Source organism: Sardina pilchardus, chromosome 19, assembly GCF_963854185.1.
Source record: "Sardina pilchardus chromosome 19, fSarPil1.1, whole genome shotgun sequence".
NCBI lineage: Eukaryota > Metazoa > Chordata > Actinopteri > Clupeiformes > Clupeidae > Sardina > Sardina pilchardus.
This window is the reverse complement of record NC_085012.1, coordinates 28,836,486-28,856,485: the sequence shown is the minus strand read 5'-3', so window position 1 is coordinate 28,856,485 and position 20,000 is coordinate 28,836,486. Positions and strand designations below refer to the sequence as shown.

Genomic DNA, 20,000 nt, shown 5'->3' with positions numbered 1-20,000 from the left:
GTGGTACCACTCCCCCTTCATACCTTTGTCAGGCAGGGAGAGACAGAGAGAGGAGAGAAAGAGAGAAAGAAAGAAGAAAAAGAAAAAATGAGAAAGAGCGAGACATTTAAGCAGCAAATTTGCCCAATTCCACAGCGTTAACAGCAGGCGCCATGCTTACTAAATGAAGATTGATAACCTCGAAGGTAATGTTTTAAGCAGCCCCCCCAGAGTGGTCCCTCTATTTGTTAAACCCGGTTGAAATGCGTCTGTTAGTGAGTGAACTAAGCAACTGCTTGCTTTAGATGTCTGCTAGTCTGTTACAGCCCACTAAATGACATGCTATCTCAGGGGAACCCTGTTTGTTCAGAGTCATGTGTCATGTGTTTTTACTGCTTTGTCTATGTTGTGTGTTGGAAATGCATGCTGAGTGGTGATGAGTTTGATGGCTTTTGACTTGTGGTTTCGAATCTTGGTGGGGCTGGTGTGTGTGTGTCTGTGTCTGTTTTAATGTTGTTTGTCTTGTTGCTTGGAATTATGATTGTCACAGTGCCCCGTGGAAGACACTGTATGTTGGAGTCGAGCAGGAGAAAGGGACGCCTAAGCAGGAACAGCTGTTGCATCAAAGAGTTTAGGCGTGGCAAACATTTAACCCAGATCCGTCACACATCACACGCACACGCACACACACACACACACACACACACACACACACACACACACACACACACACACACACACACACACACACACACACACACACACACACACACGCATGCATACAACTTGTGATATTGACACTGAACAGAATTGAATCCACCAAAACTAACCCAGAGTTAGTGCTGGCCCTCCTCTCCACATGTGTAAAGTCAAAGGTCAAGGAGGCTTTCCTTTGATAGGATACAGTGGGCTAAGACCATCTGCCTTTGATAGAACAGTGTAGAGAGGGGCTATTTGGTTTTTGATAGGATTTAGCTGGCTCAGGCTAGCATTTGCTCACAGCATTGGCTGAATTTCAAAACGAAGCGTAAACAATCCATAGCAACGCAGAGCGATAGAGGAAGGGAAAAAACTGTTTTCTCAGTGTAATTTCTTACACCTGTAACAACACCCTCATGCCATTCTGACTGATTTCATTACTGCTACTGCTGTCATGAAAGCAGGAGGAGAGCTAGCAGCTGACTGACAGGCTCACAGGAATTTGTACGCCAGCAGGCCTGTGATAACCGCCGGCAGCCGAGTGGAGCTGGAGGGAGCCGAGGGGAAGAGGAAGAGGAAGAGGGAGGGGAGGAGTGTCGGGCAGGCTGGGGTAAAGGGATGTTCCACTCTGGGCCGAGACATTTTCGCCGTCATTGATAAACTGCTTAGCACACCAGGCAAATTAATGAATCTGGCCTGACTGCGAGCGGCCTGCTCCCCCCACACCCCCCACCCCCAAACCAGCCCCCTCTCCCTCCCTCCCTCACGTGGGAAGAAGGAGGGGGGGTGGTGATGCGGGGGTAATCCCGTTCCAGCTAAACGGCTGATCCCTCTCATTCCTCACATATCAAATGTCAGAAGTTAAATTAGCCTGCTAGCCCCAGATAGGAGTTAACATGCTTTTAAAATGGGATAGAGGAATGGAAGAGAGGAGAGGGGGCAGTGAATACATCCCCACCTCATGGGATCGCGAGCAGGTGCCTTTGAAGTGTCTAATTATCCATCCGCTGGTAAGCGCTGGCTAACTGTCTTAATAGGGCTGCTCCCTTTGCCAGCATGCCTGGTGCGTACTCACCCATAGCATCCCGATGCCATGCTTAGACCGAGGCTGTCAGAGGGTGTGCTGGAGAAAGAGAGGGGAGAGAAGCCCATTGAGCAGTCCTGCACCTTTTGGTCAGACATGTTGTTGACGTTGTAGTGTCTCATTTAGCTGTGGAGCTGCGTGGAAGTTAGCGCAGCGTTAGCGTTAGCGGCTCAGCTCTGGGTGGATCTGCCGCTCCCCTCAGCGTGCGGCGGGCGCTAATCTGGGCAGCGCAGGCTGGAGCTGGGTGGCTGCTGGGCGTGTGCGGGAGAAGGAGGGAGATGCCAGCGGTCAGACGCAGCCGGATAGCTGGCCCTCCTCGGCCCTCTGTGTCTCCGGGCAGAATCTGGCCAGAGCAGGCCAGTCACGAAGAGCTGGAAGCGAGAAATATCAGCCTAAAAGACCGACTCCCAGGGTCTCAAGCGTGTGCCTTGCCAGTGAGTAAAAAGGCAAATTCCATCTCTCCACTGAAAACTTTGTAGAGGATAGAGTTACATATTTGGTCGTTCAGCAATTTGCGAGTCGAGGAAAGGTTGGCGGAACAAAAATAGCCGCTTTTGAAAGATTTAAATGAAGGGTACCTACCAAGTATAATAATATATGTTGATCAAGGCTTTTTGCCACCTATTCAGAGCTCTCTCTCTCTCCCTATCTGTCATCTCTCAGTATAGGGAGTGGTACCCTTCTTAGGTGTGGCTCTCAACCACAGTATACTCAAAGCACAGAGTGTACCGTCATTCTCTGGAGTCCATGCATCTGTCACTGAGTTACAGGAAGCTCTCTCGCGTTAGTCGCCTGTGTCTGTTGAAACGCAGATGCTGCTGCTGCCGCTGAGATGAATCTGTGCTGTTTTCAAGGGATGCACCTTGAGAACCTCAAACTGATGGCAGCAGACAGCAGAAAGCTGCAGCGATGTGTGTATTTTCTTTCACTTTTTCATTCTAAATATCCAAAAGAAGGGGCTTACTTTTTTAAATTCAGAACATCTGCAAAATTGAAGGTCTTTTGTGTAACCAAATAGTCCGGCATGTGGTCTGTTTTGTAGAAGCACTTTTCCATGCTACCCAAACTCAAGCCCAGTTCCACACGTTGCAGTCGTGATGTATCGTTTCGATGATAAGGGATTGTGAGTGGGGGAGTTGGGGGAGAGGAAGGTGTTCCAGAACCCTGACACTGATTCAGTGCGAGTGAAGTGGGAGTCTTCGGGACCTTGTTGAAGTCTTTGATTCGGCTTTGTGGCGCTCTCTTGCCCAACCCCCAGCGCTGCCGCTCTGCAACCTGGGCCGGGCCTGTTAGATGGCAGGCTCTCAAGGAAATCTCAAAAGAGGCCTGTAGGCGAAATGGAATGGCTCAGGTCCCTGGAGCATGAGGACCGAGAAACACGAGAGAGGGCATGAGAGGAAAAGGGAGGGGGAAGTCGGGGGTTGGGGGTTGGGGGTTGTGGGGGGTTGCATGGCAAAGCAGTCAGATTGAGACATGCAAGAGGCATCGAACCCTGGTAGATGAATATGGAGGAGAGCAGTCACTGACACTCAGAGTGGGGAATCAGACTCTGTCAGCAAGCTGCTAAAGAGGTGACAGAGAGGCCCCCAAACCGCCAGGCAGAATCCACACGCAATTACCCTGAGCATCAGTCACGAGCCGCTGTGTAAATAGCACCCCACCATGAGATTGCTCCAAATGCAGAAAGCAAGCAAACCCAAGTTTCAGCAGTAGGTGTGAGCTGTGAACTCCTTTTCACTTTTCTTTTTAACAAAGCTTCCGCATTGATTTTCTGTCATTTCATAACTGTCTGGTGGTGTCCAAGCTCAAACGCAAAAGGCAGACGAAAGAGAGAGAAAAAATCTTGGCGTAAAAGCACAGCATGAATAGTCCCAAGCTTCTTTTTTTCCCTTTTTGAGATTTAATCAAATTTCTTGGCAGTGGAGGACTGGCTTTTGAGCTGGGTGTAGCCAGTTTGTAATGACATAAAATTAAAGGCATGTCCTCTAATGTTTTTTTTTTTTTGGTCCTGCAGAGAAACACTGCCTTCTGGAAAATATCCACCTCACCCTGGACGTTGGTATAATGTTTTGAAACCCTACTGGGATAGAAAGTCCTTTGGCAAAAACAATTATTTATAGCATGCCTATGGTTGCCAATAAATTTGCCAAAGGCTATTAAAGAATTTGTGAGTCACATCATATTAAAATCTTCTCAATGGAATATTGTTTATTTTAAAAAGGTCTATAAAGTGCAGTGGTAATTAAATAGGAGGAAGCTCATAGTCAAGTTATGGGGCGCATATTTTCAGTTTATGAAACCATTACAGTTTCTTTCTTTCAACTGATTCCTACTCATTTTAGTGGACACTGTATGCCAACTAGGATTGAAGAATATTCTTTCTAAGAGCTGGAAAGTGAATTATTTTTCCTGATCAAAAAAGTATCAGTCTGTTAAAGTCCCCGGTCGGAATTCTGAGGAATCCTTGGAGAAATTTTTTTTTGTCCGTCCTTCATACAAACGGAACTGTTTTTGAGCCATTGCCATGACATTTAAGCATGGCGATCAATGTGTGAAGACTTAGTCACCTTCACATAATCGCAATCTGAACCCCCCTTTCAGCGAGCTCTTGCATGGCATTATGGATCCCCGCAGCGGGGGTTAAGGCGGGATCTTCTGGCGAACCCTCCACTCTGTGTTACTGCTTGGGGAGCCAAGAAGTTGAGTGAAAAAATACCCCACACAATCGCAGTAATCCCTGTGCGGTGTTGGGGTACTTTCTACTTCTCTCTCTCTCTCTCTCTCTCTCGCTCTCTCTATTCGGAGTGTTCCAGCTGATGCAAGGCGCTCCCCTTTTTCCTGGCGGGCCAGCTAATCACCAGCGATTCCCCCGTGTAGTGCTGCACCTGGTGCCAGGCCGCATGATTCAGGTAACGCTAGCTCCGCTAACGCTAAGCCGCTTGGAGAGCTGCTCTTATTAAACGGACGCCAGACGCTGGAATTTTCACATCCCAAGTCTCATTGTTAATTGGGGGAATCTTTTTCAAGTCGTTTTTATTTTTTTTTCTCCCTTCTCCTAACTCCAGCGATGTGATTTGCAAGAGAAAGAGAGGGGGGGAGGGGGTAACAGGAGAGAGATTATCGCACAGGAGGAGTGGGGCTTTGAAGAAGCGTTTTGTGTTTTCAGTGCGCATCATCTACTCTGTTTCTCTCTCTCCCTCTCTCTCTCTCCCTCTATCTGTCTGTCTCTCTGACTCTCACTCTTTTTTTTCTCCCTCTCCTCTCTTCCACCAACCCCCTCTGAGCCAGACCTGTTCCTGCTATTGACAATGGTGTTTTTCAAAAGTTCGCAGGTGGAAAACTCTCCGCGGCTTTGGCTCAGTCTCAAAGCCCGCGCTCACCGCCGCGCTCCTCCTCGACAGTAAGGCCTCGAACAAAAGCCCGCTCACCGGAAACACTGCGCAACACTGTGCAATGCTGATGCAAAGCTGTCTTTGTGCTCCCCCCTCTGCCATGTCCTGATTGGCGTTGACTGGCGTTGTGGCTGCAGGATATCATGTAGAACTTTGAGGGCGAACAAAAAAAAAAGACCTGATTGGCGTGCTCTGGAACTTAGTCCCTACTGTGCACAGAGCACAAGAAAGAGAAAGAGAGAGAAAAGAAGGAAGTATTTGCCGGAGAGAAACAAGAACTCTCTCCTGCCACAGACCCTCTTAACATGAGCACTTGTGTCCCAGGGCCAAGCACTCGTCTCCAGAAGGCGCCTCTCTTTACCTCGTTATCTCCTCCATATTTTCAATTTGTCATTGCTTGTTTGCATACCTCTCTCCTTTGGCCCTCTCATTAGGCTGCTTTCCCCTTGGTATAGCATGGGGCTTTTGGATTGTTTTTTGAAGGTATCCAAGGCAGAGTTTTTACAATGGAGGCCCCAAACATAAAAAGGGGGGGGGGGGGACCTGGGCATTAGGATTTAATGAGGGGCTGGCTGGGGAAAGTGAGTGAGTGATTGAGAGTTGGAATGAAAGAGAGAGTCAGAGAGGAAGAGAGTGTCAGAGAGAGAGAGAGAGAGAGGGGGGATAGGGGAAGAAAGAGTGAGGGAAAAGAGCGAGGGAGAGAGAGAGAGAGAGAGTGCAAGAGAATGAGCTCTTGAGCAGAGCACCGGTCTCCATTATAGCGGCAGAGAAAGCTCCTGATATACTAGAGCCAGGGCGTGCGCTCTGATCAGGTCGGCAGCGAGCACAATTACCTTCTTTTCAAATCCTTCAGTGACACTGCGGGAGGAAGGAGGACTTTGAAACTTGAAAGGCAGGAGCTCGCTTTCAACCTCAAACGCGAGCAGGAAAGGGCTCTGAAATTTGTTCTGTGCTCCCCATCCACCATTAGCTTGTTTCTTCCTCTTGCCTCCAGGCATTTAAGCGCTTTTTGAAAAGATGTTAAGAAATTCAATCACCACAGAGAGACCAGACTCGTTTTTTACACCCACCCGCCCTTCTCTTTTCCAGTGGAGCATGCTTCCTCCCCCAGTCCATTGAGAACCAGCCCGGTGTTTTTGTGTTGTTGGGGAAGAGGGGGTGAAGGAGGGTTGAGTAGCAGACCTGTGAACCTGTGGATGGGGATGGGATGAGTCAAGTGTAAGGAGAGGAGAGAGATGGAGGGAGAGATCTGGAGGAGTGGAGAGGAGTGAGAAATGGCCTGGAAGGGCAGTGGTCAGAGTAGCTCAAATGTTGAGGGGTTTTTTTCCCCCTCTTTTTTTTTGGTGTGTTTTTTTCCTCCTGGTTCAAAGAACCTGCTAGACATGTGTATCTCTTCACATCAGAATGAAAACACTCACCAGGATGGCTAGGTGAGAACAAAGGGGAGTAATTCAGGAGTTGCATCAGCAAATGAACACACATCTCATCAGAAGGAAAGGTTCATTCATCAAAAGTCAGTGACATGAATTAGTAAAAACTACATGCAACTTCAGACCTTAAATTGAAAAAAAAAGTTATGTGCATTTTACTGCAGATACTTGGAACACACCATTATTGATTTTGCCTTTGTAAATTAAAACACTTTAACGTATCTTCTGATGGAGGTAAATTGCTGGTGTTCCACCAATATGATGACTCTTATATATTTCATTATACATGATCATGAACATGCGTGTAGAGAGTGTGAGGGGAAATAGCCGGGAAAAATGAGGAGAAGGAGGCGGGTGATGGGCTATTATTTATTTGCGTCTCAATGCTGAGGCTTGTTGACCCAGGGTCTCCCCTGTGTTTGCTGAGCCTCTCAGCCACAGCGCTGTGAAAAGGATGAGCTGGTGCTCAACGCCTCACAGGAGCATAATGAAGCACTCTGGATCAGTTCGCCATGACGATGGCCAGGGGGGATCGGGTGACACTTGTTAGATTGAGCACTGTTTTATACGCTTGACCCCTCTTGGACATGAATGAAGCGGGCAAACACCGACAGGGTTCACTGAGAGGGAAAGAAAGAGAAAGATTTCCCCCTAAGGGAAGAGAGATAGGCAGAAAGAAAGTGTCTGTGTGTTGATGGCAGAGTGGGAGAGAGGGAGAGACGGAGGGAGAGAGGGAGGGAGAGAGGGAGGGAGGTGTACACTTGGGAGTTTGTGGTTAGTCATTGGGATGAGAGGCGGGGGGAGAGGAAGGGAGAGGGAGGATAGAGGGAAATCATTTCAATAATCTTTTGCAATCTTGCCACTAGGACTTCAGGCCATAGGACTTTGAGGAGTGGAGCAGGATTGTGTGGCAAGCAAACAAGCACATGATCCTGAATTCAATTGCAGAGCTATTTGATTCCTCTTCTATTCAGAAACAAAGAGTTGTAAAACATGATGAAAACAATGCTGCGTTGTTATTACTCTTTATCAATATTATTTTGTATTCTTTACTCATGCCTTTCCAATCCCTTAATTTATAGTTTCTTTATGTTATTCTCTTCACCACCAAGGCATGGAGAGTGAATAGTCTACTCTAGGGCATAGCCTTTAGGGAATGGTTAGTTTGCTGCAGAGTTGATAGGTTAAGTCCTCTGTGCTCTTCTGGTCCTACCAACAGCAGCTGAGCCCACTATAGGTACAGCCTCCCCCCTAAAGTGACCCATCTTCATGGACACCACCGCCTCCATGATAAAGGAGGGTTCTCTTCAATGAGGTAGACTCAAACAGGAACTAATGGAGTGACAAAAATCCAGCACAACAGAAATAAAAATAGGACAGTTCTCTGGGGCCCACAGTTTCAAATGCCCCTGTAAAAGGGATTTTTCATTTTTGGGTTTAAAACATTTTTGATCATAAATCTACGAGTAAAGTGCTTTCTAGCAATGTTCAAAGCTCAGTTTAGTAGTCGAGTTGTAGAATGTCACTACAAGCTATTTTCTCTAAACTGACCTTAAAGATGCGTGCCCCTATCTCTCTGTTTGGGTGCTGTCTGTGCCCCTATTTCCTGGCAGTGATTTCACTTAGGCAAGCTTATAGCCAGCTGTAACCTCCTCTAGCAAATCCATACAAGGAGCACAGGCACACAGTTGCTAAATCCCTTTATGTTAATATTGCAGTTTGCGAGAGTAGACCTATTAATCCAGATTTAACAGCATAAGTGGCATTATTCCCTTAATAAGATCACGGGGTACGCAGTATAGGATTAAATACTTATACCATAACTGACACTGTCATTTCTCTTGGATTGGAAGAAGCTCTCGTTCTCCCACCCTCTGTATCTCTCTCTCTCTCTCTCTCACTTATACAGGCTTGCTCTCTCTCTCTCTCTCTCTCTCTCTCTCTTTCACTCCCTGTCAGTTAAACGGTTCAGAGTCGCTGGATTTTGCAACCACACAGCAACCACACAGACTTTGGGACTGCAGTGCCAACTGTGAAGCGTGCGTAAGGGACGTGGAATGGGATCAGCTCAAATGTTTCTGGGGCCCCCTCAAAAAAGGCTTGCCCATAGGCGGCTCGCTCGTCCTCTCCTGCTCAGCACGGGGCACACCAGTAGCCTAATCTGCCCTCTCCTCTTCCCCTCTTCTGTCGGGCTTTTTCAAGTCTCCTCTGACCACAGCCGGGGCTGGTAGCAGGAGCCAGACAGGCAACGCTCGTCGACGGCCCTCTAATGCTAACGCGCATGCTAAAGCTATTGCTACAGAGCTTTAGCTGTTTGGCTCCCAGAACAGAGTCCCCCTGCCAGAGCTTGAGAACATCAGAGTACTGTAGTCAGGACTGAGATACTGGGGGGGAATTAGGGCCGCCCAGACAGACCCCTAATGAACTGAAGCGGCGGTGGGCTGGAGGGTGGCTCAACTCGTTGGACTTTAGCGAGCTTTAGCAAGGACCACTGGAGCACATCTGACATGAAACAGCACTCTGACAGAGGGGATTATAGTGAGATAAGTGAAATACTATTAAAGCATTAAATAGAAGCATGTAAGAAATATTATTGAGGTCAAATAGAGTTGTTGTTTTTATTATTTGTTTTTCTCTTCGTTTTGTTACGAAACAAATATATCTACAGCCCAACGTGTAATATTGCGTTGCATTTGTTTTCATCTGTAGTTTGAGCTCTAGAAAAATACTGAACACTGAGCCGACATGCCCGGGACTGCCAGCGGAGCTTTGGAAGAAGTCTGCACTGTATTTTACTGCGTTGGGGTCACGGGGTGAGGACCTGCAGTGGGGGTCAGGCGTCTTCAGACCCCAGCTCAGTCACTAAACCTTGGGCTGAGTTATCCACAGTAAAGCCCGACACGCCGCCGAGAGAAGCCCCCCAGGGATCACACCGCTCCCCTAGAGCTCCCCTGCTCTCCAGAAAAGATTACGCTGGGAAGTGGGGGAGAAGGAGAGAGAGAGAGAGAGAGAGAGAGAGAAAAGAGAAAAAGAGATGGGAAGGTATGAGCGATGAGGAGAAGAGGGAAGATGGAGTAACAGAGAAGGTAGGTGGAGCACAACTCACAGCGAGACATGGGGGTAAAGACAGATAGAGAAAGAAGGAGGGAGGAAAGAAAAGAGAGAGGGAGGGAGAGAGAGAGAGAGGGAGGGAGGGAGGTGGGCGTTGATACTACCCATGAGGCCACTTAACGGGCAGCGTGGAATGCCGGGGAAAAACACAGAGCTGCCCTCTCCATGGGAATCCATGTCTTTGAGAGAGAAAAAAAAGTCGAGTTGAAGAAGAGGAGGGGAAAAAAACGTGAAGGAACTGACAGAGAATGTTGGCTTGTGGGAACTCCAGGCCGGGCTGCTACAGCTTTGATACGGACTGGAGGCCTGTTTCTCTTTAGAGAAAGCAGGAGGCCTCTCGACGCTCAGCCCCAGCCTTGCATGCTCAGATCCCCACCAAGAGACCAAACCCAGGGGGTTAGAGAAAATACCCACAATGCTCACTGCAAGAGCAGATGGTCTGAACGAGTCTACCGAGCTATGCTTTCTTAGGAGCTTTGAACGTGACTTGACTTGTTCCATGCTGTTGAGTTTGTGTGCACCTGTGTGTGTGTGTGTGTGTGTGTGTGTGTGTGTGTGTGTTTGTTTGTGTGTGCACTTACGCTTGTGTTCAGGTGTTCACATGCCTTAAGAAGTTGCCTTTGATAGCAGCTCAGCAAATTACTTGTGATTCACCTGAAAAATCTAAAGGGCATTTTTGTTCCAGTTTCTCCTATATGTGTGCTGCCCTTGTAAAAAAAAATCAGAGCTCACAGAGGACTTTGTCAGCAGTTCAGGTTTCAGTCTTTCATGATAGTGTTATCCATTTGTGTATGTGTGTGTATGTGTGTATATGTGTGTGAGTGAGCGATAGATAGATAGCTGGAGAGAAAGATGTTCTTTGTTTTTGTACAGTTCATGCACAAACTCCCTCACTCAGATGTATAACACAGGTGTTTACACATGCAAAATACCCTGTTTGTATGTGCTCAGCAGCACTGAACATGAAGTGTACGAGAGGGTCATTTGTCATTTTGATACCACAGATGAATAAAGACCCCGGCCGTGAAGCAGTGGTAGCAAAATTACAAGCAAAGTTCCATTAACAGTGATGACCACCAGCTACTCTCATGTCCACCAGCAGCTCTAGCTAAACAATCCAATAGTTTAATAAGTATCCTTTCAGGTTGACAGTGTATGGCGCTGGTCATCCCAGCTTGCGTGCAGGCTAAATGAGACCTTGAGTAATGCCCACCTGCCAATCCAAAACAGAGAACCACTGATGCAGGGCATGCACTCTTGCAGAACAGACACACTGCAAAACCACAATATCCCCCCTCATCTCTAAGCACAGTCACACAAAGATAAGCTCAAGGATGGTACAGGAACAGATCGAAATAAAAACAGTCAGATGTAGAAGAACACAAAACAGAGAAACGGCTCATTTAGTTGAATTTTTCTATCCAGTAAACATACAGACTCATGATAAGAAACATAGATAAGAAAAATAATCACATACAGAACTTATGACTGAAAAATTATAAGACATGAATATCAATACCCTCACACTTTATTTATCTTTCCCCCCTTTTCTCTTCCTCTCCCTCTCTGCTTCCCTCCATCCCGCTCAAGAAGATGAGAGTTCGGGGCCCACGTATCACCACCGCGAGCGGCGCAACGCCATCAGCACCCAGAGTCCCGTGGCCGGCACGGCGCCGGGCAAGCTGAGCGAGGAGCCGTCCACCTCCACGGAGGAGCGCCCCCAGCATGTCAAGAAGGAGCTGTCCAGCGCGCTGCCCCACCTGCACGACCACCCCCTGCCGTACCGCGGGACGCTCTTCGCCATGGACCCCCGCAACGGCTACCTGGACTCCCCCTACAGTGAGTTCACCCGCAAAGGATTGATTATGTGGAGGGTTTTTTAGTTTAGGCGTTTACAATATGGTTTATATTGATTTATTTTTACATTTTAAAAATGTTACTTTGTATTGATTGATTGTCAGAGGTGGAAAAGTCTGCTTCAGAAAGAAAAAATCCAACCATGTATTGGTTCTACCTTAGCACAGGTGATCTCACTAATTAGCTACCTAACTGAAGAGCTGTGCTAATTAGAATCAGCTGGTTTAAATTAATTGTTTGCACAAATATGTGGTAGGACTTTTACTTTCTGATGCTGGACTTTTCCACCCCTGTTGATTATTGATTGCATGTTTTTTTTAGTTTAGGTTTTTACAATGTGGTTTATATTGATCATCAGGAGAGGGTTTTATTTTTACATTTTAAAAATGTTACTTATTTTAATGTATATGTGTTCTATATATGTGCTGTACATGGATATTGTTCTGCAGTTTTCGGATGGGTTTTTATGCTAGTTAATTAGCTATGCTAGGGAATTGTACTTCCCTCTGACCCTCATTGTAACGCTCTAATGATGTCTCACTATAGAAAATGAGACTCTTAGCAGCACCAAGCCAATCTGACAGTCTCACAGCACACAGTGGGAGTGATATGCAAGGCAGACAACCACTTCCATACAATCTATTTCAGCCTGGGCTTTAAGCACAAGGACACACACGGTAAAAGCACGTAGTGTTTTTCGCCTCCGTCGTCTCTGTTGTAAGGTGAAAGGCAAAGCTGCTTGTTGAGTGATTGGGCCTGACAGTTGACTAGTTGCCCTCTCTCTCTCTCTTTCTCTTTCTCTTTCTCTCTCTCTCTCTTTCTTATTTTCTCCTTCTCTTTCTCTTCTCCGAGGTAGTTAGTATGGAGGGCGGCTTACGCTGCTCCCTAATTCCCTCATTAGGGTCTGTCTGAGCGCAGCGCTACCCTCTCCTTCATCAACACACAGATCAAAGCCTCCAGCCTCCCCCCTCCATGCCTCTCCATCCTTCTCTTTTCTGTGTCTCCCTCTCTTTTTCTTTTCTCTCCATTTGATTCACTCTCCTCCTTTGCTCTCTCTCGCTGGGACCTGCAAGGAAGTGTGACTGAATCAGAGAGGGGGGGAGAAAGAGAGGAAGAATTACATGGCAAGAAGAGAAAAAGGGACAGAAAGAGAATATCAGAAAGAGAGAGAGAGAGAATGAGAGAGAGTGAGAGATGGATGAGGTGAGCTGTGGCCCTTTAGGAGGTTAATTTCGCGGACCACCGTAAGCCCGGACGTTGCCCCCCGGACAAGGATTCAATGTGATGGCTTGTTTAGTTTCGCTAAATTGGCTCCGAATTGAGCTTGACATACCTCTTTTAATTCCACCGCTGTAATGAAAAGCTCTCTCTCTCCCTCTGTCTCTCTGTCTCTCTCTCTTTCTCTGTGTGCCCCTTTCTCCAGCCATTTACTGTAGCTCTATTTATTTAGCCTGCTCATTAGGCCAGCACTCTCTGTGTGCAGTGGTGCTTGAGCACTAACGCGCTCTCCTAATTCGGAAGGTTACTTAAAGTCAGGCCTCGGAGGGGAAGGCCGGCCGCAGGACCGGACCCTCGCTAGCCGGGCATTACTGTCCATTACCGGCTAAGGCCCCAGCTCAGCAAGACTGCCACTTCTGATTGCAGCTGCCATGGGGTGCCTGGGCTGGTGGGGGGGAGAGGGGGGGAGAGGGGGGGAGAGGGGGGCGAGGTGCAGGAGGCAGGCTGGTGTGGGAGCAGTGAGTGCAAATGGGTGGTGGTGAGGTAGGTGGATAGTGGTGTGTGTGTGTGTGTGTGTGTGTGTGTGTGTGTGTTGGGGTTGGGGGGAGGGGGGGTGTTCTGTGAGTAGAGGGGTGAGGGAGGGCTGGAGGGGCTGCGTTCCAGGCTGCTGGTGCCCAGAGGGGTTTGATGATGTGGGGCTCTGGCGTGGTGGGGGTGGTGGTGGCAGTGAGGGTCATGCGGAGAAGGCAGCGGGTGAAACGGGAGAGTTGAGCAGCCGTGTTGGGAGGGTGTGTGTGTGGGGGGGGGGTCAAAAGAAGGGGGGGGGCATTGCTGTAACTTGAAAAGGGCTCCATTCTTTCCGCATGGCAGCCCGGAGCTGCAGTAAAATGAACGGGTGAGAGAAGGTTAGGAAAGAGGAAAGAGCATGGAGGCCCACCCCCCACTCTTCTCCATCAGCCTCTTCCCTTCTCACTCTCCTCCTCTGTCCCTCTTTCCCTCTCTCTTTCTCTCTTTCCATCTCTTTTCACTCCCCCTCTCTTTGACATGTAATATGATTTTGTGAGCTGCTTTGGTTCATTTTTCTGTTGCTCTGGTTGCATGCCTTTTTGATTGATGGGCCAGAAGCTGTAATGAAACTCGGTGATTATGTGGGCTAATGGTGAGAGTCATTCAGCCCTCATGGTCACGGCAACACACATGCTTACACATGGGCTTCTCCATAGCTCTTTGTTTAAAAAAAAATAACTTTTTTTAGGTGGTTGGTTGTTGCTTATTCTTGCTCTTCTAGCCGACAGCTAGTTCAGTTGAGTCCCCCCCCCCCCTTGACTCCTACAAAAGTGTCATCTGATTCATCTCTATAAAGGGGCCAGTGAAGGACTTCCTCAGGCCATGGCCCTAAAGTTCAGAGGAGTGATCACAGCCAGGGCTTTTCCCATGCCGTGTTGCCACGGCTTCCTCCACTTCCTCTATTATGACACGACAGGAAGTGGAGGTGTCCCCACAGACGTGGCTCCGCTGCTCTCTGACAGGCTGGAGGAAGGCAGGACCCTGAGGATCTGTTGCCTCGCACCTGCCCTTTGCCCCCTGCTCTCTCTGAGAGGCCTGAGACCCGAAATCCAACCCCCCCCACCCCACCACCCCACCACCCCACCCTCTCGTGCCTTTTAAGCAGGCCCTAGCTGGCGCCGATCTCAAATCACTCTTGAAGTGTGAAGAACGTTGACCCCCTTTTTCTGACACTGTCCCCCACCCTTTAGAACAATTCCTCCTCACAAACACACACACACACACACACACACACACACACACACACACACACACACACACTCCCAAGATCCATCACCTCCTAAATGCATCCCAGGTGTGTGAGTGTGTGATGGAGTGGGGGCTGCAGGCCTTTGTGCTGTGTTTGCAGAGCGTGCTGAGCAGCCAGGGAAGGGGCCCGGGCGAAATCCGATTATTCTTCCACGCCACTTGGATGTCAGGCACCTAATGCGCCTAAAACGTGCCAACACCTGCAGCCTCTTCCCTTCGGCGCACCTGGCCTGGTGGGTTGCCGCCGCTGCGATGCTCTCAGAGATGTGGGCGTTGGGGAGCGGAAATCGGGAAGGAACAACGAGCGCTTTGGGGGGGAGGAGGAGAGGGGAGGAGGGGAGTCAGGAGTTTATGCAGCAGGGGTCTCAGCTCCTGCAACAAATCTCCTCTTTCGCCCAGACCTCTTTCTTGTTCTCCCACATCTCCAAGCCAGAGGCCCAAGACAGTATTTACTCCTTTTTAAAGAAAAAAAAACTCCTTTATTTGTTTTTAAACACCCACTTCTGTACAAAGACGAGGAAGTGGTGGTGATGGGGGGGGTTGTTCCCCCTTTGTGAGCTGAAGCTAAACCATCGCAATGCTCGAGCCTTAGCCGCTTTTCTTCGGCAAACACTGGATAAGAGTCCACATCCTGCTTACCACCGCGCTAATACGTGGCGGCTTTTCCGTGGATCAGACGGTGTCAGGATTGAGAGAAAGAGAGGAGGGAGGGGGGTAGGATTAATGAAGGAGTCCGCCTCTTTAAGATTCCGATTGTGCGCAAGTGTGAGTTGCACGCGGCAGCGACGACATCTGTTTACATTGTGCGCCGATTAGCGGGTCAGTGGACTTAAGCAACAGTGAGCCACTTCCTGGCCAATCAGCGACGACTCCTCAGTCCATCGGGGAGGAGAGATTCTCCTTCCTCCTCGTTCAAGTGTTCTGTTTTCTTAAACAGGCGCTCACTTGTCTTCGCCAATCGACGCCTCCCATTAAAGGACTTAAAGCTTGTATTGTGCTTTGTGGCTTTCTTGTAAGTTCCAGTTGTATTGGAAATATTAGGGGATGTCCAAGAGATTTCTAAGAAGCTAGAAAGAAGAACACTAAGCCGCACCCCCACAGCTGGAAGGATGCTGACGGCATTGTGTGTGTATGTGTGTTTAGAAGTTTCTTTGTGTTTGTCACTGCAGAATCGTATCTTCATGACTAAATGCGGAGAGCCTTGAGACGCAAGAAGCCTCTATCTCCTCTTAAGCCAGCTGCGTCTGCTTGTGTCAGTAAAGAAATGTAGAGATCTAGATATCCCCACAGCTGGTAATCCTCCGCTTCTCTGATACCCTGCTTCAACACTTGGACTGAAGTCCAGGCGCAGTGGTCATTTTCAGAGCTATTCGCAAGTTCACTCTGGTTGAGGAGCCATATGTAGGGCCAGATGCGGCTCTTCATTTGATTGCACACAGTCGAGCGTTCAGGTTCAGTCCGGCCTTCCAGGACCATGAGCCTCTCCGACCCGCTCCACTCCCAACACAGACACTCCTGCTTGCTCACCCCCCCCTCCCCCCCAGCCTCTCCATAACACTGCAACTGACCATTGAACTGAATGAGCTGGCTGTCAAAGAGGTTGTGAACGTGACTCGCACGCCAAAGGGCCAGCAGCTCAGTGATGCTTCCGTGAGCGCGTAAATCACACTCCAGCCCGGATTAGATTGGCAGTCTCCAGTCGGAGGGAGCTGGGTCAGCTCTTTGGAATAGAAAGCAAACCTAAAAGAGCATGTTAAAAAATGGAATCAAAGCAAAAAAAAAAAGAAAAGAAAAAAAAAAGCACAACATGCACATACACATGCACACACATCACCAAACACACACACGCACACACACACACACATGCACACATGACCCATTTCAAGGACGAGGGCTTGTCTTCCTGATTGATTCAATATTGGCTCTTTGAGAGGCGGCGGGGCACAGGGGGCAGAGCTGCTGGGGGCGCGCCTGCAGGCGCTGGAAGGGGATCTCGCGCTTCCCTCCTTCCTCCTTTCATCAGCGGCGAGAGGAGCGCGAGAAGCGACGTCGGGCGCAGCACAGCGCAGCGCTCACTCGCCGCCTCAGCCCCCTCCCACGGCCCGGTGCGGGCGCGCCGCGCACATAATACCACAGATAATCGGATGATCCCCTCCGTTAGAGAGATTATTAAGAGGAGTTGCTTAAAAGTTAGATTGGCCTGACCCTCACATTCTTAAGATTTCTTCCCCCCCCTTTTCATATGATTTAAGGGTGAGGCCAAGTATGAAATTATTCCATTTCGTTCTCTTCTTTTTTTTTTTTTCCTCCAAGAAAGCCTTGGAGTGCAAAGTGACTTAACAAGCCACCGCTTAAGCCACTGAGTTTCCCGGGGACACTAATGATAATAAGTAGTGAAGGTTTCACAGCGGTTGTTTGCGTAGTATTTTGTCTGCACAATATCTGTTTGCCGTAGGACCCCAGATAAATGTACAATAGTGTGAATTTGCAGAAGCTCCCTGCTCTGATATGAGAAAGCAAAACACAATAATTGAGCTTTGAGGTCTCAGAAGTGCTCGTATTAACGCTTCTCCAAAGTGTGAGCTGTTTGCCAGGGGAAAGCCACAGGCACTGGTGAGCTGCTCTTCGCAGACACTCTGAATGTGACTTAAGAACACTCGGAACAAGGAGCCTCACAGAAGCTGACGCGACCCACAGGGACCCTCGTTCCACAATCGCCTGCAGGGGTGAGAACCGTGACATCTCTGAGTCCCCCCCCCCTCTCCTCCTTCCTTTTTTCAAACACGTCTTTTCACAAGTCGTCTTTTCTTCCCGCGCCGTTTTCCTTCCTGTGGTGTCATGGGAGTGGGGGGGGGCAGGGGTGGGGGGGGTGGGTTGCTCGCTCTCTTTTCTTCACACGCCGCTCGCACGTATGTAAATCTCAGCAGCTCAGTTTGTTTTGGAGGTCTGGGCTCCCTCACGTGAGGAGCAGGAGAAGGTCAACGTCCCTGATCTCCCGGCTCCCGGCCGGCGGAGCGGCTCACCTGCAGGAGAACGGGCGTGCGTTGCCAGAGCGGAGCGGAGGGGAGGGGGATTGAGAAGCGCCGCCGTAATTAGAATGTCTCCTCGTCCTTATTATTGTGCGGCTGAGAAGGTGGAACAAGGCCGCTTGTCCCCTTGTACTTATCGCAGGACACACACTCGCTGGGAACTCGCTGGAGGAGAGGGGGGGGGGGGAGTGGGGGCGGGCAGTCAGAGAGAGGCTGGTGGGTCGGAGAGAGAGACGGCGAGAGAGAGGTGCAGGAGGAGTGGTGTGAGACTGGTTATGGTATGTTTGAGTCTGTGTGTGTGTGTGTGTGTGTGTGTCTGTGTGTGTGGGTGGGGGTGGGGGGTGGTGTAACAAAGCTGAAAATGAAGAGAGACATAAAAGAAAAGGAGCTGAAGGAGGTCAGAGGCATCACAGGCTCAGCGGTGCCTTCAAAGATGGTTGGGACAGGTGGCAGCTCCAGACAATCTCGCTCCACAGAGCAGCATCCTCTCAGGGAGAGATAAGGGATTCCTCCATCCATCCACCCCTTCTCCCTCTCTCTCTCTCCCTCCCTCCCTCCCTCTCTCTCTCTCTCTCTCTCTCTCTCCCTCCTTCCCTCTCCCTCTTTCCCTCTCTCTCTCTCTCCCTCTCTCTCACCAGACTCTCTCCTCCACCCCTCGACCCCCTCCACCCCCCCTGCCCCTGCTCAGCACACCTCTCCGCTCCGCTCCTCTCCTCTCCGCTCCTCTCCCCAGCCGGGGCTCTTTGATGTGGCTCTGTCGGCGCAGGCTGCTGGGAGTGAGCTCTGGCCCGGCTCAATCAGTGGGGCCTCAGCGGTGCCGGGCTGTTCTCTGGTCTCATTAAAGCACTCCGGCAGGGTTAATCCTCTTTAAGGTTTACACCGACCTGGTTTTGTCTCTCGGCCCAGGCACTGAACCCCTGGGCGCCACCTGGGTGAAGAGGAGAGAGAGAGAGAGAGAGAGAGAGAGAGAGAGAGAGAGAGAGAGAGAGGGGAGAGAGAGAGAGAGAGGGAGGGAGGGAGGGAGGAGGGAGAGAGAGAGAGAGAGAGAGAGAGAGAGAGAGAGAGAGAGAGAGAGAGAGAGAGAGAGAGAGAGAGAGAGAGAGAGAGAGAGAAGGGGAGACAGAGAGAGACAGCCAGAGATGCAAGGAGAGAAACCACCAGGACACAAGTTCTCTCTGCCTCCCCACTGGCACCATCTAGCCGTTTTCTCCTCTCTTGTTTTTCTCTGGTTGTCAGCCCCCTCTCTGGTCTTGACTCTTTTGTCTCTGCCTCCCTCCCTCCGTCTCACAGTCGCTCCCTGTCTGCTCCTCTCGGCCCTGCTCTCTAGATGCTACCTAACCCTGTTTGTAAGTCCGTCAGGATTAATTGGGGGGGATTTGTTGACTGGGATGGCGTAAATGGATTACAACTCACCCCAGACTTTTCTGGGGGAGAGAGAGAGAGACAGCGACAGAGAGAGAGAGAGAGAGGGGCGGGGGTGATTTTTGCATTGCAGAGAAAGGCCTGTGTCGCGTCTTCTTTGTAAGGAAGTTTATTAAGACAGAGGGAGTGGGAGCAGAGAGGTTTAGAGAGAGGAAACACATGCTGAGAAAGAATGGAGAAAGTGAGCGGGTGACAGGGGCTAGGAACCGGAGTGGACGCACTCTAATTAGCCCTGAAGGTGTTGACCTCTGGCTGCACTGAGACCCAGCTGTAATTTGTCTGATTCTCGCCAGTGAGGCACGGACTCCACCACGCTACAGTGGCTCAGTTCACCGTGGAAAAGAGCCGCAGTCTGATTGGCCAAGCATTGTGCCTTAGCTACGGAGGAGACAAACAAATCCACATGCGCCACATGTGATTAACGTGGATATGAAAATAAAATGAAATTGATTGCATAATGTGTCTCTAAGCTGCGGGTTTTAATAGTAGGTTCACAGTATCAAATGACACAAGTGGGTGTCTTTCCCAGACATATAATTAACTTTGTGTACCCCCCCAAATGCCACTTTGTTTAACAGTTTGTTTAGCATAGCAGCTGTATTTGACTTAACGCAGACTGTAATTTCATTTGTTTACCCCCTCTGCAAGGGACGTGATGTGAGAGCAAGTGGTGCCACGCGTCTTGGCGCTGCCATGTTCTGGATGTGCCATTAGGGCCGGTGTGCAGGAGGCTGGCGGGCGGGCGGCTAACGAGCGGGGAGGGCAGCGCCGCGCCGCGCCGCGCCGCGCACACATTCCTCAGGCCTCGGCGCCGTGTGCTTTTCCTACTCACCGCCCAGAAAAAACATCCCGTGCGTCGGGTTTGTGTGCGCATGCTAAACCTATCAGACGCCCTCTGCTTATTTCAATAGAGCGCATACGTGTCCCACCACCACCACCACCACCCCATTTCCAGTGCTAGTGC

At 49.6% G+C, this 20,000-nt stretch overlaps 1 protein-coding gene across 1 annotated transcript in view; it reads left to right on the top strand.

The window, feature by feature from the left end:
* Window positions 1-20,000, top strand: part of gli3 (GLI family zinc finger 3) — a 122,909-nt gene that overhangs the window by 37,459 nt on the left and 65,450 nt on the right. The window contains exon 3 of the mRNA XM_062521410.1: window positions 11,289-11,534. Within this exon, the coding sequence (XP_062377394.1) occupies window positions 11,289-11,534 (246 nt within the window). The remainder of the gene's footprint in view (window positions 1-11,288; window positions 11,535-20,000) is intronic.